Below are 14619 nucleotides of genomic sequence, written 5' to 3'. Positions count from 1 at the left end.
TTGAAATATCCACACTGTAGCACTGAATAGTTTTGCATTTCATTTTTTCTGAGGCAAGGCTCCTAGACCAACACAGAGCTTACCCTCCATCTCAGTGTCAGTTTGCCAGCTGTAGTACAGACTTATCCAAAAATAAAAACACTCCAACAAATCACAACTTAAGTAAAATCTCCATATGTATTACAGTTACAGTTATGCAATGGCCAAATATTAGTAAATTCATAGCTAGTAGTAAATTAAAACTCTGGAAAAAAACAGTGACAAACAGTTCCATGGCACATACCATTCTTACCATGGGGATAATGCTTACCCTTTGTCCAAAGGGACAGTGGGAACGAGTATAAATATAGAAACTGTCTCCAAACCGCAAATCTAAGCCTATGTTAATGTTCTAAACTGTCACTGACTTTCACTAAAATTATTCAGATTGAAACATAAGCAATGATTTAGGACATCAATTTAAAACATAATGCTGGTGACCCTGTACCAATCAGGCTGGATTGGTTTCTGTCCACAAAGCAAATTACAGAGTGGCAATATTTTATCGCTGGTCTTACAAGAGTAGTATGTAAATATATATATATACACACATATATATAAATTATACATACACGTGTTCCCAGATTCAACTGTGGCTGAATATTCTTTTCCAATTTTTCAACGATTTTCAAAACAAATTAAGTACCAAGCCCTTTCTGTATGGATGCTTTGCTTTGTTTCTCCAGCCTGAATGAGTCTACAGATATTTTTTTTAGTTATACAAGGCCAATGTTTCACTTAGCAAACATTGAAGATGAAGGAACACTTGAAGCTTCAGCACCAGAAGGAAAACAAGGAAGAGTGCAGAGGGTAGCTCCATCTGGAAGCATAGAGCTTTAACAATTATTGTTCCAGTTTGTTACAAGTCATTCATAAAGCCTTTTATTCTAAGTCCTACTGTTACTGACAATCAAAGTGATTCTTATGTGGGATCACACCTTCAACACCCTAGAGCTGATACAGTTTGTAATCTTGGAGAACAGTAACACAAACCAGTTCCCCATAAGCACTGGAGAGATCAGAATACTTGGAATCTCTTGCAAGATGTCATCTCAGTTCACGCAAATCTTTGCCCTCCTCCTTAGAAAAAGGAGTCTACTACACTTGGAGTTTGTTCCTGTGATTTGCTTTTGTTGCCAATGTTGACTTCTTGATTTCAGGTTTTATTTATTTGTTAGACTGGATTGAGGGTAGGAAGAGAAGAGGAGCACCGTAATATTAACAGATTAGTTACCACCGATTGTGATGACACTGATGATCGTCCCCAGTCTCTCCTTACTCTCCTCATTTTGCTGCCTTTTTTTCCCAGAAGTGTTGTCTGAAGAGCTGTGAAAGTCCATTCTTTTGAGAGAACAACATTGCTGATTTCCTGTAAGTCTTTGCTTCCATAGGAAGCAGATAGCTGGCAGATTTGCAAAGGAATGCTAAATCAACTATGAAAGTTCTGCACTGTTGTCTGTTTCTGAGAAAGACGCAGAAGTTCTTCTCTAATTGCTTTTATAAGAGAGGCTGAAGAGTGACCTGGTTGGAGGTCCTCAGTGGAACTGGTGGTGTAGCAAAGGCCCTGGCCCTGAAGGTTGTTGTGTGGGAGCTGAGCAGGGGGTGCCGAAGGTTGCCTGGCTGAAGTCCTCGGCATCTGGAATACTGGTGAGGAGGAATATTCTTGGTGTCCATGCATATGCATCTGGAAAAAGGTAGAAATTGTTATTGTTACTTTCCGAACAAATATGGCAATCCCAGAAAAGACAAGAAAGCAAAAAGTCAAAGAACAGAGGGAAAGCAGCATGGAGATGCTTCTATCTGCTGCCGCTCTTCTTTTGTTGTATGAATGAGTGATTCCTCTAATGGAGAACAAAACAACAAGCGTACACAAAATTGCTGGACTGCCTCAAGTTCAGGAATTTTAAAAATCTCTTTGAACATCCACTAGAAAGTGTGACCCCTTCTGTGTTGGTTATGTTTAGAAACTGAAATGGAAGGAGGTTGGGACCTGGAAGCCAGTGGAATTGGCTTTCCAGTAACGGCCTTTCCATCAACTTCTTAAAAGACAACAGGCAAACCACTGCCTTCCTGGTTGTCATTTCTTCATGCTATCTATGAAACAGTGATGCTAGTGTCTTCACCTTCCCTATTCTATCTGGCTTGCCTGCTCAAACAGCCCACTCATGAGGACTGCGTAACTGACCCATGCCTGGGAAAAGAGCCAGCTGGTGAAGCAGCAGAAAAAAAATTGATTCAAATCAGAAAGATTGGATTTTTCTAAACTCAATATCTCTTCAAGGTAGCTGAGAACCACCATCTCAGTTTAGGAACAAGCACTGTTTAAGGGCAGAAAGGAGCTAATTCTGCTTTTGTTCGGTAACAGATATTCTCTAATGAAAGAAGAAACACAACACAAGCCTGAGTTTATGAGCCTGTCTATCTAGAAAAAAAAAGTCTGCTTACACTAAAACAAAGCATGAATTTACAGTACACTAAGTAACTTTGCCAATTCCCAATATGGACACAAAACGGGTACATTTTGAAAATTTAAATTCCAGTTGACTATCCTAAAGCAAGCAATTGCTCTTGTTTAATGTCTATGAGAGGCAGCCAGAAGAAAACACTGGAGACACCAAGGACTAGAGGCTGCTTGAACACAACGTACTGAACCTAGAAGCTCAGAACAAAGCAGAACAATCCCTTTCTGACAAGGAGCAACTAGTTGCAGCAAGCTCAGATCAGAGTTATCACTATTTAGTGAGCAGTAACCTCTACAGATAAGCCTCAAGTAGAAGCAGACAGAGCAAAGTGGTGAGGGAAGAAAAGACAGTGAGGTCAGCAAGAAAAGGATTTGGGGCAGAGGGGGAAGGGAGCAAAGGGATTACAAAGCAGAGCCCGGGAAGGATATGGGGGGGCAAGAATTACTGCGGCAGCAGTGTGCAGGGAACACAGAAACGCATAGGAGAATGCTGCCTAGCATCCCTCACAACAAAAACAAGTAAAATCCAAGTAATTCGTTATAGAACTGAACAAATAATAGATTCTGACTCTATTCCACAGCTCATGCAGCACTGATCATTTGCACAGTTAATTTGAGAAGAGGGTTTAAGAGGAAGAAAAGAAGCTTTAATGGAAGAATGATAGGCAAAGAAGATTTTCCCAGTAACATCCAGTCTTCTTATAAAGGGGAGGAGATGTTAGTATTAGAAAGGAATGAATAGGCCTCTTGATTGTTCAAAATTACTGCATTTGGCAGTGAAACCTGAAACTAATTCATATGTGCAGCCTAGAGTTATCAAACCTGACAAGTACTCTGTGGGTTTATAGAGAAGTGATGAAATCAAAAAACACTAAAAACAAACATTCCTTGGCGTATGAGTCTTAGTATCAAGCTGAAGTCTGTTCAGGTGACTTTCCCGTTAAAATAAACTACACAGTTCAGCTCCTATCTCACACTGTATGGAGTTAGCACTGTAAGAATGGCTTCTTAGGGGAAACCAGTGAGAATATCTGCTCACCACAGTGGCTGCTTTTTAATATGAAGGCTATGAAGTTTTTGTTAAATAACTTCTAAAAACAAAAGTGTGTACTCTTGTGAACTTAACCTATACCAGACAACAACAGCAAAACAAAGACTGTAAGGCTGGAAGAAGTTTTGCCCGTTTTCTTTTTTAGCATTGCTTTATGAATAGAAATAGTTATGTAACATATATATGACAACATCTAGTTTTGTACAGCATCTATAATTTATAATTTTATATTAAACTTCCATGCAATTAACAGTAGTAGAAAATAATTGACAAAAATACCTTTATTAAGTCTTCTTTTTTCGTTAACTTATTCAGGAATGAAGACTTACAGGATTGTGTGTTTGTTTATCTTCACATAGAAACAGTTGAACTCTGTGGTTAATTTAACTGAATCTGATGCAGTGATGTACACACATACACAGACACATTAGATATGTATAAACATACATATATTGCAAATTTTACAAAAATGAGTCGTTATTTAAACATGACCAGATTTGTTCTATCTGAATCTGAGTGGCAGACAGGACAGGTTAGGATGTGCTCAGCCAGACAGCATGCATCTCATGGGGGATGGCTAGGGAATGTAAGAGACAACTGGAAGTACACTGAGATGGTTTAAAGATATTATGGTGGGCAGCTGAGGTGTAAAAATAGAGCAGAAAGATATGTGTGACTTGGAGGAACAGCTGAAACCTGGAGAAGATGTGGAGACATAGAGGGGATTATAAACAGAAAGTGATGCCAGGTGGTGATAGGGAGGTAGAGATACACAGGACAGCACATAAATCTGTAAGAAACCAGGCTTCATTATTTCTGCAGCTCAACTGACCAATTGATCGACAGCATATTTTCTGTTAGCTAAGGAAATACTGTAATTATCCTTTTAGATGAAGAATAATGGTGAATTGATGGTAACCTGCATTTTGATTCTAGGGCAGAAGGCACAAATGAGAGACTATACTCCAACAGAAAAATCAAGTACAGACAGTAAAAATGATAGGTGAGGATACTGTGAAGAGAAAGGCCAATGTAAGAACACAAATGTAGATCTCTCTCAAGTCTACGGTCAGAAAGAAGACTCTAGATCTAATCTCCGTAAATGCAGAGATTAACTTTAGAAACTTGCTGAGAATGAGGGAATAGGAAAGCTGTTTGTTAAGAGTGAGTTGAATATAGCATCATAAGGAGCATGACCCATCATTGGTTATGTTCTTCTCTCCAAAAAGAGGAAGGACAAACTTAGAGCTCTGTCCTAGTGATAGGAATCACAATGAAGAAAATTATCCAAGTATCAAAAGCTGCCAGCTAAGAGCTTATCTAATGTTTTAATTTATTTATTTTCAGGAATAATTCTTTGCAAGAAAGAAATAAATCCTCATAGGAAAAGGAGAGTGCAGGTACTAAGCGAGCTTTGCTTTACAGTTCACTGATATTACATTTAGGTCCAGCCATGATCTCCTTCTTTTGCCTTAACAAACAAGCAAAAAAAAAAAAAAAAACCAACAAGAAAAAGTCACAATGCAGTAAAACTGCAGCAGTCAACAAGCAAGAAGTTTTGTCAAAGCCGAGGAATGGTTTGAACTCATATTAGTTAAAAGAATGTGAACTTGGATTGAGGTGAAAGGTACCCATCTGAAATGGTAACATAACAAAATCACATTGTATTTAGCCTCGAATCTTGTAAGTTTTACAGGCATTGGATGTTGAAATCAATTGTTTGCATAACAGCTCAGAAAATGGGACCCTGAGTGAATTTTCAGCAATATGCTAGCAATTTAGGTAATAAAATATTAAGGAAGTAATGACTGAACATGCCTTCGGGGATAAAAGTCCACAGAACTTAAAAAAAGGAAAAAAAAAGTGATTTTTAGAAATGAAAGAAATAAAAAGAAAGGGCAATGAATGGTAACATAGAGATACCTCTGAAAATGGAAAGACTCTAAGACCCCTCATGCGAGTGCTGTTCTAGATGTAAATGTAAATGAGGACATTAACAAATTCAAACACCATAGTTTGAAGCACAGACAGCAAGTTAAATTAGGCAAATACATTTTTCGGCTTTGACAGTTAATGGTTTTGAACAGTAACAGAAGAGTTTATCTCTAGCATGCCCAGTTCTTGACAGCATTATGCTTCTCCTCTCAACTTCATCTGGAATTGCAGGAGATCTGTTTCAACAAAATCTAAAGAGGAGGTCCAAAACATTGCACTGTCATTCTGTAAAGCCATTTGGAAATCATGAAGCACTCCAACGCAACTACAAAATTCTGCTCTTGTAGTGCGAACACACAATGACCTAAATGAGCAAAAGAAGGAGATCTTTCCTTCCTTACTCAAGGAAGAAATTAGAAAAATGGTAATTATAACAAGAGAACAAAAGAAAGGGCAAAAGCTGTTGCTCAAGATCACTACAGTAAAGCCTTCATAGGTCATTCTGCTTCAAGATGCAAGTTCATCAATCACTGGTGGCAGGCAACTGGATCTTTCCTAGGAAAGGAAGTGAAGTATCTTCAACCTCTCCACACATCAGGTTGAATCAGAAACATCAACCTCCAGAAGCAGCACTGCCAAGAACATGAAATCACGATGGCTGCCCACATAACACTGATTAACGAACATGTATTAATTTTACCACATCACGTTGACTGAGGTAGGAAAATAATTTTTTTAGGAGCACCTGTACTGTTACGTGCAAATATATACTTCATTCTGTGGCCCTAACTCTTGCTGTTTGTTGCGCACTGATACAGAAGGCAAAAGAACTATGCCAATACAAAGCAGAAGAGTAGTCTGGGACAATTTAATTCAATGTTTTCTACTTACAATGATCGCAAAATACAGAGGCATATTTCAAAGGAGGAAATGGAAAGCAGTATCCACCTCTGCAGGCTCTCAGAAGCAGAACTGGGTGAACTGCGATTAATGAATGAAGGCCTCGAGTGAGAAAAAAAAAAGGTTAGGTAAGGTGGGAGAAAGCAATTAGAGAGAAGTGAAGGTGAAAGAACAGCAAGCAAAAGTTAGAAGAGCTAACGAAGGTTCGAAGAGCAAAGCAAAGAATGTAAGAGAAGCAACTGAAAGTATTCCAGGGGAAAAAAGTTCCAAACAGTAAAGCAGGAAAAAAAATACCCGAACAACTACTTCGGAAACTATGCAAATGTGTAACACAGTACTCACTGCATCTCGCCTAGCATATTCATCCTCTCCACGGTACTGGGGCCACCCTGGCCCCCCCGGCTGGCCATGCCCTGCTCTGCCTGAGGGGATCTCCACTTGTTGACCTCCGATCCTGCTAGCAATTCCCACCTGAGTGAGGTGCTGTATCTGAGAACCTTAAAAGCAAATATTGTTTTTTCATCTTTATACACAGTCAAGTTTGTAGGGCAGACAAATGACAACATAAAACCTTGTTGGAAGCAGAGACAAGAAGAAAGTGAAGCTGTTTCTGTGTAATTAAAAAAAAACACAGCAGAAAGAAGGCTGTCATTGTAGAACAAAGAAGGAAAAGTTATGTGCATTTTGTGCAGTTCATTTAAGTGTGGTGCTTTTTTATTGTCACTGCACTGAAGGAAGAGGTTGAGATACATGCAACTCAGATGCACACTGCACTTCATTCCAAAAACATCCCAGCCCTTTTCACATTGCACTTACCAAAAGCTCTAGCAATGCTTTCATGTAGATTACTTAGCAGCAAAGAGAAGGTATTTGCTGCTGTGGTATACTTTTTTTGCCTCGCCCTACCACATCGTGACTCTCTAGACTGCTTTCTGTTCTATCTCTCACAAGAATTCAATATATGACCATATAAGAGTACAGTTCTTTCACTTTTGTTTCGTGGTTAAATATTAAACAATGCTGTCATTGGCTAACGAGAAGGTCAGAACATATGATATCTCCTTTCAGGCTGAAAGCTAACCCCCTCCTTTCTAACTCCCTTCCACCCTCTACTGCTTTCAAACACATCCAAGGATAGCTATCACCATTAATTGTAAGAGACATGTAACAACATGCCAGCTTTCCTTTTTCCTGAATTTCCTCCCACAAAGAAACAACGGTTATTTTAAGAATATATTGGAAATTAGACACATTTAATAAACCTGTTGATACATAATACATAACTGTGTGCATGTGTGCCCACAAGTACATAAATGAGAGGAAAAGACAAAAACCAGTGTGATTTATGTGTTGTAAAATTACTTTATATTCATATTTCCCCCTCAAAAAACAATCTATCTTTGAGAAGCTTGATAGCTACATACACTTCTGCTGAAGGACAGTTAATAATCATCTGAATCCCTCCCCAGCTTCGCAGAAGATGCATGAGAATAGTGTGAATCAGAGGATAAAATAATCACCAAACTTAATCATTCCATCTCTGTTCTTTTCATACATTTAACAGAGGAGAGCAGATATCAAAAATAGTACTCAGGAGTATATTATTGTATTTTTAGCCTTTCAACTCCCCAGGAAGAAAACATTTGTCTGGAAGAAAATTAACTGTGGCATTTGCATAAGAACAGAATATTTTATTCTTAGAAACAGTGTTTGCTGCATAATTGCCACGTGATGTTAAAATTTTATTCATGATAGTGCTGATGAGCACTACAGAAATTATCTCTCTACCAAATCAGCAGTAGATAATATCTTCAGAAATGAGAAGATTTTGCTTTTATACAAACATTTCTAGGAAGATAAATGAAAAATAAAGATGCTGAAAATATATGTAGTTACCATTTTCATTTAGTAGGCTATTTGGGATGCACCAATTAGCTCATCTGGCATCAAAAGTAGAGTGGCCTGCAGCTGAAAGCCAACATGCACCATACACTTAAGAATTGTACATTCTTAGAGAATAAGTGTGTTGGTTTTTTTTGAAAATGCAATATGTGATAACCAATGCTCATAAGAACTAAAAAAGTGGGAAAGTGGCCCTTTTCAGCAAGATCACATGTATGCAGAGTTAAGCTCTCTATCAGACCGCTTCTTTTGGCAGTGAAGATGAGGGCCACGTTTAAAGTACAGTAGCTGAAGAACAATGATGCCTTAATGGCGATCTCAGTGTAAGAGACAAGGAAAGGGACCTGTTATTTACTGTGTGTTTAACTCAAGAAGTGTACCTGCAGTGCTTCCAACTGGTCGTGGTCGTGCCACCGATGGCATTTCCTCTGAGTATATCCCTCTGGAGGAATACTGAACCTCAGGCGGCTGCTGGTCTGCGTGCATTAACTCTGCAGGTTGAAGAAAACCTGGCCCAAAGTTCTGCCTGTGGAACAGTGAGGACTCAGAATTACAATAAGAAAACTGCCTAATTTAAAACAGTTGTGCAAGTATACCTCCTACAACATCTCCTTACAGTGTCTTTGAACTATGTTTTTACCTTAAGTGTACAAAAAAGTCCGAGGAGTACATTCCTCCTCCATGTCCTGCATCGCAGATAAAAATGAGCTAGATTCCCCTTGGGGAAAAACCTTCAGGAAGAAGAAAAATAGATTTTCTGCAGTAAGCAGTGATGTAGCTGCTTCCTGTAGCAATGTATCTAACTCTTACTCAAGAGATGCCAGGCTCACAGATTAGTTCCAAATCAAACAACGCATTCTGCATCACATGTGTATTTTACGAACAGTTATGATTTCATCAAGTCTTCTGATTGTTCTCCAGGAAATTTTCAAAAGCTTGCTCTTAAAGATTCACCAAATTACAGAAAACTGTCATTGGTACATATGAAGAGAGATGCAATGTATCCTAAAATGAATGTTTCCTATAATTCAGGCTGGTGCTTGTAGTCAATGTTAACAACAGGAACTGTCATTGAACTTTCCTCATCAATCGTGCCAATGTAATGGGATTGGTAAAAGAAATGTAGAATGGGAGTAGAGAAGGAGATGGAAATGCAGCTTTCCCTATGCCTCCTATGAATACACATTCAACCCTGACATTTAAAAGAATGATGGCAAGTGAGTTTTCAAGAATTATAGATTTCTTTCAATGTGGTGAATGCGTGAATACCTAAACTGTAGGTGCTTAGGTTACTAGGCTAATCTTTCCTAGATTCCAGGTAGGATTAAAGAAAAGAGACATACTCCTTAACAAGTATTACAGGCACTCAAAGCAAAACTTTAGGTTCACTGAGTTATTTTCTGCAGGAGGCTGTCTCTCACAGGTGATCATGAAGGAACAAATCAAGACAAAAATCCTAAGTCAGGCATAGGAGGCTATTCTAAGTGAGGATGGGATTAACTTTATATTCCCTTTTACCACGGATACACCTAAGCTCTTCTAGGCAACTGTCACCTATCCCATTCTTCAGCACCTCTGTTTTTTACATGATTTTTACAGTGAAATTCCATGCATGAATCTAATCCAATCTTTTCTTCATTTGTACTGTATTTGACTATCTTTGCATGATAAACAGATAAAGAAAGCTAAGATAACAGAGTTGAATAAAACCAAATAAGAACCTAGTAAAGCCAGAACAAGTACTTATAAAATAAATCTCTAGCTACTTGGCATTTGGTATTACATGAAAGATGTGCAAGGGGTGCAAGGTGCAGCAGCCCCATTGTGGAAGTGCCAGAATTTCCCCAGCTCCCTAGCATACATTCCTAACAGTCCACTCAGTGGACTGAGAAGAAACTACGTTCAGTCAAATTTACAAGCTCATTAAAATAAATGTCTGAACAGGTAGGTAATGCGTCAACTTTTGTTATTTTAATTGCTCTAACCAGTAAGATGTGATTATTCAACTACAGTGTGGAGTTGGAGTCTTGATAGACTTACAATTTCTGATGTTGTCTTTTAAAAAATAGTCTTCTTAACATTAATGCAAATGTATTATTTTTCTGTCATTTCTTTTTTTCCTGAAAGGCCAGGAATATACCCTTATTGCTGATAGCTTTGTATTTGAAAGGGGGAAGTTTAATAACCCACCACTTCTCTTCCCAATTTTCTTTTTAATAGATAGATATAACTGCTCTTTAACATTAACCAGAGGTCAACAGAAGCGTACAAAATGGGACACACCTCTGAATCCCTATCACTCAGGCTTGCTAGTGCTACTTCCTATTTCCAGCCTGTGACTCAGTAGTACCTTATCACATTCAAAAAATGTTTCAGCTTCCAGTTACTTAACAAGTTGTGGAGAGACTGTCCCCAAAATCAATTTTACACCAGCAAGTCACCATGGCTAGCTATCTCTGTGTCATTATGCAAAATTCAATTTTTAGTAAAAGCTGTTCTTTGTGCCTTTATGTTTGTACAGCTGTTACATGACCTAGGTCTTTCACTTACAATTTTTTTTTTACCCAAGTTGGTTCCAGCCCGTTAAAGATGATGTCTGCATTTGTACTGAAAAAGGAACAGTAGATTACCCAACTATCCCATACACTGAGTATTTAAGCTGATGGACTACGATACTGATACATGTCACCTAATCATACTGACTTCAGATCCTTTTTTCTTCCTCAGGTTAACATGCTGCTTCTATCAACTAATTAAGCACGATTTTTCTGAATTTGAGCATAAACCCCATTCCAAAACCATGAAAACTCTTTCCCTGTCTTCTATTGACCCAGCTTTAAGATACCTATTTATAGAAATCCAGAGTGCCTGTACCAAGGGTTGATAAGCATCTGAACAAAAAAATATATGGCAAGGATGCTATCTGTAACATGGGTTACAGCACTTTCATGACTAATTTATCATCTTTTCCCTGAACCTGTAACAGGGAAACAAAGAGACAATTCCCAGTAAATGAAATAGTCAGCTTTGACCAAGAACTAAGAGAAAATGTGCTGGCAGACTCCTCCTTTTCCAGTTGGTCCTTTCAAAATAGGGTTGCAGAACAAAGGATAAAGGAAAATTCTCATATCCATTTTGAAGCTGAAGAAGCATCAAGTTTTCAAGGCAGTAAAGACTTCAGGTGAAATTTTATAAATGACATGGATACCAGTGGTCTTCAGATCATGAGATGTAACGAGAGACCTGCAGAAAGCTGCCTTTTTTACTGCCTTAGTTACAGTAGCATGGTGCGTGACAAAAGTGACTCCAGTAACTCAGGAGTCTAACTTCATGTGTTGTTCACACACAGCCACCAAACAGAAGTCACTTAGACAACTGTTTCTTCTCTTTACACCATTCTCCCACAGTATGTCCAGAGATGGAATATTTTTATATACCATTTATATCATTGATTTTATAGCAATAGGCTTGCAAGGTATTCTTTCACTATGAGGGTCACTATGCTCTGAAATTTGTTCTCAACTTGGTTAAAAACAGAATGAATCCGTTAGTCATCTGCAAGCTTTTGTGACTGTGAGCTATACTGAGGCTACAGAAATAAGATGAAAGCAAGAGTACTGGGAGATATTCATGCATCTGAGTAACTGTTTCAGGCTCTCTGAAACCTGAAACTCAGTGGTTTACTCAGCATCTGAAATGCTCTCTCTACAGCCAAGGGGCTAGAAACATGTTTCTTTTTCCAATGGAGGCTTGGATTCCATACAGTATACATATGTCATTCATGCCACATAAAGAAATTACGCAGTCTGGATCTGGATTTCAGTTACTTTTCATTTATAGTAAACTCTGCATCGTAATATACCTGTTACAGTAAGAACTCCAGAGAAGGAAATGCAAAGAAAATAGTATATGATAATTCCATCATTGAAAAGCTACCTTGGTAGGAGACCTGGTGCTGCTGGCGGAGTCATTCCAAATTCCACATATCTCTGTCGGATTGAAAAAAACAAAGTAATTAAAATGTATACCCTAGGAAGTCCACTGTCAAGATTTCTAAGTGATGAACTGCAGAGATCACTAGGTCTATATGTGTGACTGGACTGCAACCTTAACAGTTTGGTTCTACAGACCCGGTGCCACAAGAAGGTCAGGGAAGCACTATTACAATGGTCTCTTTTGTCTGATCGGGGTCTTTAACATAACTTAAAAACCTTTAAAAAATACTCTTCTCAATCATAGATCAAGCACTGGTCCGGTGCCTACTTAGCTTAAAACTTTCAGCAAATTAGGCTTTTCATTTGCAAATCTCTTCAAATCTCCAAATCAGCATCAGACTGCAACAGAGATAACACAGCGATCAGACTCAAGAGTCCAGTGGGGTTTTGAAATCCCAACTGAAATGCTATGGAACTTGAAATGGTCTAAAATTTTATCTAATGTCTCAGTGTTCCATAAAATCCAAAAGAACTTTACGAAGAAACACTGCTTTCCTATCCCTTACATTATCAAAGCATTTAGATGACTTTCTGGAAAATATAACCTGAAACCAATACAATCTTTTTTACACTGACAAAATATATACTAGTACGTATACTAAAAAGAAAAAAAGTTTCATTCTTGGACAAAGCAAAGCTGATCTGTTTCAGATCAAAATTGAGCAGGAACAGAAAAGTTATCCTAAAAGAGAACTTCTATTTTGTGGTTGGGATGGGAAGAGGGGAAAAGTCCAAATGGCTTCAAAAGCAAGTTCAGCATACTGTGATGGTGATTTCTTAGCTCTCCTGGTTCCAGAAACTGTTTCCTATCTGTGCCAAGTCCTTTCAGAAAGGGCACAACAGCAGCGATCATAGCCCAACTGGTGCTAACCGCCTGTCCAGAGAAGCCTTACAAATGATATCACTCACATGAAGAAGGGCTTTTTTACTGTCTGAGTTGGACCATAATGTGATCCCCATTGGGTGCAAGTAGTCCCCTCCCTGCCTGTGCAGGCCTGTTGTTTACCGGCTGTCCTGCAGAGACCCCAGGCGGTGTGACGGCTGTGGAATTGGCTGCTTGGCTGCTGGGAGCCACCAGGGCAAAAGCATCATCCAGGAGAGAGTGCATAGTCTGCCGAGCCTCCTCTATGGATGGCTGCGGTGGGACGTACTGGGAGACTGGGTGGGAAGGCAGGCCGGGGAACTTCCCCATATCTGCTGAAGATGACGTCTGAGGTTCAGGAGGCAAATCTGGATCAGACTGAAGAAAACATAGAGAAGGTAAAGGTCAGACAGACAGAAGATCAAGCAGCCAGCTCCCAATCAAAAGTGAGCCATGTTCTCTTGCCAGACCCAGAATGAGATGAAATGTACCACAACAAGTGCTGGACAAAATCTGTTCCTTACCCTCCCTGCTTCTACATGCACAGAAATGACACCAGCTGCTCAAATGCTCCATTCAGTGTGATTAGAAATACTCTGATTTGCAGTAAGGCAGCAGTGCTTGCTACAGCAGTTCCTCAAGTATAACAAACCACACAGTCTGCAAGCACACGTGAAGTTGTGCAGCGTGCATTTACTCCACCCAGAAAAGACTGTCTACATCTCCGAATCCTCAGCAGTTTTTCAGTTCCAAGAAATGAGCTTACAACTGACCACATCAGAAGAATTTTAAGCAATTATTACTCTCTAGGAAAACATGCAAAGGGAACTGTTAAGAAGTTAAGTGGTTAGCTGCATGGAACTTGGGTGCATCACCTGAACAGGATTTATGTAAGTGCTTCACTGCAGTAATACCTGAGGCATGCATTGCAATTACTACCTGGGATCTTACCACATGGGTCTACTGTTTATCAGTAACAGGAAATTAAGCAAGCTTTGCAGCAGCAGACTTACTATTTAAGCTCATTCTTGCCACTGTATGCAGAATACAAAATTAGTCAGAGAGATGCAAAAGCCTCAACTTCATCAGGAACTTAGCATTTCGAGTACTGTCTTGCTACTGATGCCAAAGGGGCTGAACTCACTGTGTGACAACTCTTAATTAAATAGCTTCAGATGATAATTCATTCTGCTGCAGCATGACATTAAAATCATCACACTCTTGTTTGAATGCAGAGGGAAACCACAGAAATCAGCGTTACAGCCACTTGACTACACATGCAGCTAATGGTGAAATTCTTGAAGTTATTAAAACATCTTTCAAGATAAACACCATCCAGAGGTTTTTAATACTGGCATTTTGCTTAGTAAAGTCTGCTTTGAAGCGGGTAAAGATGCCTAAATACAGTTTCTGACATGGATATGATTGTACAGAAGCATTCTCCAGTGTCTGCCTTTCTTAAACAGGAAACACA

The 14619-nt window shown here is 39.0% G+C and overlaps 1 protein-coding gene across 1 annotated transcript in view; it reads right to left on the bottom strand.

Annotated features, from left to right (window-relative positions):
- Positions 1-72: 72 nt before the first annotated feature.
- KIAA1549 (KIAA1549 ortholog) overlaps positions 73-14619 on the bottom strand; it is a 127529-nt gene continuing 112982 nt past the window's right edge. The window contains exons 16-20 of the mRNA XM_065743159.1: positions 13290-13523; positions 12225-12277; positions 8669-8814; positions 6729-6883; positions 73-1723 (exon numbers count right to left, since the gene is read on the bottom strand). Coding sequence (XP_065599231.1) covers positions 1469-1723; positions 6729-6883; positions 8669-8814; positions 12225-12277; positions 13290-13523 — 843 coding nt within the window. The 3' untranslated portion in view covers positions 73-1468. The remainder of the gene's footprint in view (positions 1724-6728; positions 6884-8668; positions 8815-12224; positions 12278-13289; positions 13524-14619) is intronic.

Source organism: Cyrtonyx montezumae, unplaced genomic scaffold, assembly GCF_038088225.1.
Source record: "Cyrtonyx montezumae isolate F1298 unplaced genomic scaffold, pur_monq_1.0 scaffold_3, whole genome shotgun sequence".
Taxonomy (NCBI): Eukaryota; Metazoa; Chordata; class Aves; order Galliformes; family Odontophoridae; genus Cyrtonyx; species Cyrtonyx montezumae.
Note: the sequence above shows the minus strand (reverse complement) of the source record. Positions and strands in the feature narration are given on the sequence as shown.